Source organism: Nestor notabilis, unplaced genomic scaffold (genome assembly GCF_000696875.1).
Source record: "Nestor notabilis isolate BGI_N333 unplaced genomic scaffold, ASM69687v1 scaffold31712, whole genome shotgun sequence".
Taxonomy (NCBI): domain Eukaryota; kingdom Metazoa; phylum Chordata; class Aves; order Psittaciformes; family Psittacidae; genus Nestor; species Nestor notabilis.
In genome coordinates, this window is record NW_009918382.1 from 1 (window position 1) to 6,275 (window position 6,275).

Sequence of the window (6,275 nt, forward strand, 5' to 3'; positions counted from 1 at the left end):
TTTATAAAATATATTTATACTTTATTTACAAAATATATTTTATATATACATATGTTTGATTACATTTATATGCATTTATATACATATTCATTTAGTAGGATGGAACATGTTTTTATCCAGCCTGAAATATGTAGAAAACCTAAATTCCTGCACGTGGATCTCTCATGCACTACAGAGTTGCAATTTGTAATTGAATTAATCCCGTAATTTGTAATCACTGCAGACTAATTTATTGCTTTGTGTGCACCCTTGTGGCTGGTCCCTTTATTACATGGATAAAGTTTCCTGGTGGACTCACTGTATTTAAACTGAGTGACATGCCTCTTAAGATCAGTTATATTCCAAATTATGTATACTTCCTGTAGTAATTGTTTTGATAGATGCATTTTTTTTTCATTTCAGAAAAGAAATTGTGTATTTTTGGTTTTGATTTTATTTCAATTTATTGGTGATACATCCGATTTGTGTTCCAAACCAACTAACAAAAAAAAAAAAAAGCACAGCATTTTACAGATTGTTTATGGCCTTCTCTTTCTCTCTTTTTTGCAGTGACATAAAGAAACTTTTGCTTGATCCAGATTTTACTCTCTTGCAAAGATGTCTCCTAGTTGCCAGGTAGTAAAGATTCAGATAAATATATCAAATGTTTCCTAGTAAGTCTTGATCCTGTTAATGCATATATATGTACTGATGTTTAAGTACTCAGCTAACTTTCTTTCAACTCAGTGCGATTCCTAAACCACTTTTCCATGTCTTAGAGTGTTTTCAGGACTGAGAATGACAATGTTACCTTACTGAAACAGTTTTGTTTGCTTTCTGGATGCAGAGTCTCTGCTGGATGCAGAGACTCAAGACTTCCTTGAGTCTTGGCAGTACTTTCACAAATACAGTTCTCCTTTCTACATTACATTTAGATTTACAGTGGCCAAAAATGTAAGTCAAAACTTCACAAAGCACAGTAGAGTGTATGCAAACAGGGGAAGGTCTGGTTTTTATTTCAGATGTATTTGCTCTGTGTTGTTCTGCCTAAACTGTAGCTTTTTTAGTCTGTCTATATTCAAGGATGTTTTTCAAACCTAGCAACTTCCTTGTAGTTGAAAGAGCATATTAGTGATTAAGTGTAAAATAATAATGAAATACTAATTTCCACATATTTATATGCTGAACATTCACTGCGTTTAAATGCTGTCGTAACAGTCTTCTGCACAGCCTCTTACTTATCTAGCTTGCTGACTGTCATTCCTTACTCTAGGCTAGAAGTTTGTCCCATTGATAATGCAAAGTACTTCTGGTGCACACATGAATGCATGGTCCTTGTAGAAAGATATTTTAACTGTGTAGTATTTTTATGTGGCATATAAAAAATACAAACATATTACATGTCCTGATTTGCATCTTCTCAGACTGTATGGGGATGAATCCGAACTGCATTTCTGGACTGTTGCTGCCCACTATCTGCACAGCTTATCCCAGGAAAAGCCAGCAAAACCAATAGACACAGCTATCCTTCAAGAACAGTTGGTTAATCCCTTGGATATATGCTATGACATACTGTGTGAAAATCACTACTTCCAGGTATTTTGAGGAATTAGAAACTATATTTAATAAAGAACGTCATCAGCACAATAAACGCTGAGCATTGTGATCTTATTTATTAGCTTTTCCCTATATGTATTTCACTGTTACAAGTAACATACCACTGGATTAAATCACTCCTTATTATTTAAAGAGTGTTCCAAAAACTCTCAAAATACTTCCATATCTTCTAAATGCTTGGTTTTATTTCCTGTGGTACTCTTACATTTCAAATATTTTTCCTTCTTCATGAAGAAATTTCAACTTGAAAGGGTAAATCTCCAGGAAGTGAAGAGATCAACGTATGATCATACCAGGAAATGTGCTGATCAACTGCTTCTCTTGGGCCAGGTTTGTGGGTAATATTTGAATTTTTTATTCTTCTTTTCTGTCCATCTTATGTACTTACCCTGTTCAAGTAAAGCTTTGTCTAACTCGTATGTACTGTTTCATACTTTTATTCACCCAGTGCACAGTTTTTGCTGTCTTAATATGTTACTACACTGCAGACTCTGTGTAATGACACAATATATGGTAACGTTTGTTGTTACCTGCTTCAGACTATTTCATTTTCATGGGAACCCTAAAAAAATCCTTTTAGGTAACAAAGGATATACCTAAGCTTTTGGCAGATCTGTACTGAGCAGTGAGACACTGAACAGAGTTGGTCACTGACACCCTGTACAGTGTAGCTCATGAGCTGTTCCCTGCAAATGCAGGTGTGCTGCATCCATTTCTAAAAATAGCTTTGGTATTGCTGGCTTGAACTTAATTGATTTCTATGTCACTTTACATTTGAGCATGTCAACACGTGTTACCAGTAAAAGATGCCAGAAATACTTAGTCTGTAGATAGTAAGTTTAAAATGCCAGTTTCTTGAACTTCTAAAATGCCAGCTTATTGAATCACTGGATTTTAATATGTATTTAATGTGGCTTGTCATTATTTCTGTAGCTGTCTAAGCCTTCAGTTCGATTGACCTCACCACAGTGACCTCTCTAGAAGTTAGGAACCTCATTTTAGTAACAGGCAGAGGTGGAATACCTGCAGTGATTCATTTGATTTGGAGACAGGTGTCTGCAGGCAGTGTAATGAGTCCCACTGATTAGGTGCTCAGCTGTAGCTAATGTTTTAAATGGATGAATTCTACCTTTGTTTTAAAATAGTAGGATTTGAATCAGTCCTTGAGGTCCTGGCCAGCTTCTGTGTCTTTACAATTTTATATCTATCTTCTCTGCCTATTTTAAATGCTTCTCTTCCTTTTATAACTCTGCAAAAGTGTATGTAAACAAGGAAATAAATATGCTCTTCTAGAAATGCTGGTCTGTGATTAAACATTATATTCATGATGGGGTTTTAAATGCTATCCTACTAAAGATGTTTAATTGAAATACAATTCTAATTATTCCTATGCTGGTAAATATTTTTGCACTCTAGATTAGAATAACTTTCTTTATTATTTGTTCCACGTCTCAAAAAGGATAAAAATATTAAGGCTTTTAAAGAAAAGTGAATATGTTGTGGTCAAAGTTGTATTCTTTTTGTTTCTCTTGCCAGACTGACAGAGCAGTGCAGCTGCTGTTAGAAACAAGTTCGGAGAACACACACTATTACTGCGATTCACTCAAAGCTTGCTTGGTCACAACTGTCACCTCATCGGGTCCATCTCAAAGTACCATTAAACTGGTAGCAACCAATATGATAGCCAATGGGAAGCTCGCAGGTAAAACACAACTTGAATTTTCCATTAGTTTATAAACCAGTAATTCTGATCGTTATTAAGGCTGCTAATGGAGATGGGGGAGGAGACAGTCCTGTTGTAATAGATCTTATATGTTGCATATGTAATAGCATGTACTATCTAATGTATTTAGCACAAAAATAATCAGTAACTCGGTTGTAAAGATCAACTTGGTTTGATTCATTTTCGTTGGAAAACGTATTTCTGCAGTAATTCTCTTAGCAATTGTTTGTACAAAAAGAGGCTGAGCACACAGAACTTTGTATTTTCCTTTTTCCTTATTAAAGAATGAATTGAAAATCAGTGTCTTATTACTGAAGTTTAAATACAAACTTAATTTCCTTTCCAGTTCAGAACTTGCTTCAAAAAGTGTGTTGTCTTACGCACACAGCTTAATTTTGCTTAATGCAGAAGATGTTCACTATATGATGATTGACTTAAATACTCAAAGACATGCAGAAAAGTACAAATGTCTGTACTTGCCTGGAAAAAGTATTTTCCATTCTGTGGACAAGTAACAGTTCACTGTTAATAATTACACTATGGACAACATTATATTACAATAAAGGATTAGTTAGGTTTATATATTAAATCTGTTTATATGATTTACAAACATTACTATCTATTTATGATGAGAAGTCCAATGAACCCCTTGTCATTTGTATTTAGGACAAAGATAAATAAGAGATTTGTGAGGTCTTCCTAAGCTCTGTAGCCCCGGAAACAGGTATAATAACTGGCAGCCAGGTGATATGGAGAGCAAGGTAGTAGAAATTAGGGGTTTTCAACATCTTCATATGCAAAGAAGGATATAATGATCATTTGCTGGGGAGGAGTGATCTGCTCACACTTACATTGCAACTCTTTTTTTACTTTAACTTATTATATAGTGTGCTTTTTATTTTCCAGAGGGTGTACAGTTACTGTGTCTGATCGACAAGGCTGCTGATGCCTGTCGTTACTTGCAAACTTACGGCGAATGGAATCGTGCAGCGTGGCTTGCAAAGGTCTGCAATTTCCCCATTTTCAGTTTGCTAACAGAAATGACCTACTTAGTATATATAGGTGTGAAGGCTGATGAAGATGCTAAAGTTCTCCAAAGTTAGAAGCCTAAAATCCAATGAGATATCATCGTCAGTTCTTTCCATGTGTTAAGCTATAAAAAGCCAATCCATTCAGTAAGTGTTGGCAGGTTCTTCTTCAGGCTTTTGATTATAGAGGTCTGCCTTTGTTGTCCAAATGACAGGATTGGAGCCTAATAATGGTTGGAATACTTAATATTCTGGTTTTCGAGCAGTGTTTTATGAAGCTGCATACAGCTACAGTAGTGCAGAGTTCCTAATAAACTACAAAAAACCCATTCCTGGAAGTGAATAAGTAATTTGGCAGTGACATGCTGAGCTCCAGGTAGCCCGTGTGCTGATTTTAAAGTTAGCACCAACCACGTAAATTTGCATCAATTTCTGTTTTGGTAAGCAGACATCATTACAGTAAAAAGTATCTAAACACAGAATTAATTCTCCAAATTAAAATGGACAGGAATGAGTAAGCATGATCTTTCTGTGTCTAAGTAAAGTTTCTGTTATGTTTCCCGCAGAAAGTATGGAAAAAATCATGCTCAGTTTTTGTAAATGAGTGAATCCTGCTCATAAGGACAAAAGTACTTACTTTCTTCAGTCTTCAGTAAAGGATAAAGATTTCTAGCTTATTGATGCTTGGGCTTTTAGAAAAGCCTTGTGGTCAAAATACTGTTAATCACACATAAATGTGGAGTGACCCGAGTGGAGTATTTTTATACCTATATATTTGTAATTTTCCTTTATATTGGACTAATTCAGGGATAGGTGTACTTTTTGTAATAAAACTGGTGATTTCAGATGCTTTTACTTCTGCCCAAAGAGAAAGAGAAGCAGAATGCTCCCTGTAGTTAGCAGCTGAGAATTCATCACTGGCTTTCCCATTTTATAAAGGTCCGTCTGAACTCAGAGGAGTGTGCTGATGTGTTAAAGCGCTGGGTAGATCACCTTTGCTCTCCACAAGTCAACCAGAAGTCCAAAGCCATCCTTGTCCTCTTGTCACTCGGATGCTTTACAAAAGTTGCAGAGATGTTGCACAGGTAAAGATGAAAGGGTGCAATCTGTATTTTCTCTTGGCCAAAGTTGTATTTAAGCATTTATAATGTGGGGAGGAAGGAGGTCTGCAGTTTCTGACATTTGTTTCTGTTTTACCATGTTTTTGTTTAATGAACTCAGCAGCTATAGTTATTTTTGAGTTGAGACTTGATCTTTCTAAGTTTTGCATCAAATGTCAGTTCCTTAAGTGCAGGGAGGAAGGGGAGATGTAAGAACCTGGCGAGAGGGCAGCGCCAGGCTAATGTGTGTACGAGCAGCACAAGGACGGACGTGGGAGAGGTAAGATCTGTTCCTACATACAGCCTGGGAGCAGAGTAGCAGCATTCACTGACATGAGGAAAGCACTCAGCACTGTCGTGAGGTAGTGAATCCTTAAGGACTGTGAAGCATGAAGGTGCAGAGAGCGAAGTACAGCAACACTGGAAAATGAGAGCAGTGTGTGCTGTGGGAGTGTGAAGATGTGCCATAGTGGTAGCTAAATGGTGATAGTGTTTAACTTTGATGATGATCAGAAGCCTTGTTCAGCCCTCAGTGCAGAAGAGATTTGCCACTCCAGACCTATGTGCAAAGTTTTAGAAAGTCTGTGTGCAAGTGTTTTGATGCAATGCCCTGGAATACTTTCCTGTTCTGTGTCCTAACATTCTCTTTTTTTTTTTCCCCATTTACCAGTATGAGGTACTTTGACAGAGCAGCTTTATTTGTTGAAGCTTGTCTGAAGTACGGGGCATTTGAAGTTAATGATGATACAAATATCCTTTTTTTGAAATCCTGTTTTTACATCTCTGTATCATTCACAGTGAGTATGCGTGAACCAATGTTAGATGAAT

The 6,275-nt window shown here is 36.4% G+C and overlaps 1 protein-coding gene across 1 annotated transcript; it reads left to right on the forward strand.

The window, feature by feature from the left end:
- Nucleotides 1-549: 549 nt before the first annotated feature.
- On the forward strand, nt 550-5,432 carry LOC104401945 (WD repeat-containing protein 11-like; the record flags this gene model as incomplete). The annotated part of the gene is made up of 6 exons (XM_010009683.1): nt 550-615; nt 1,404-1,575; nt 1,831-1,926; nt 3,133-3,298; nt 4,226-4,323; nt 5,287-5,432. Coding segments are annotated over 6 exons (744 nt in total), but the record flags the coding sequence as incomplete, so codon positions are not given.
- Between the last annotated feature and the right edge of the window lie 843 nt (nt 5,433-6,275).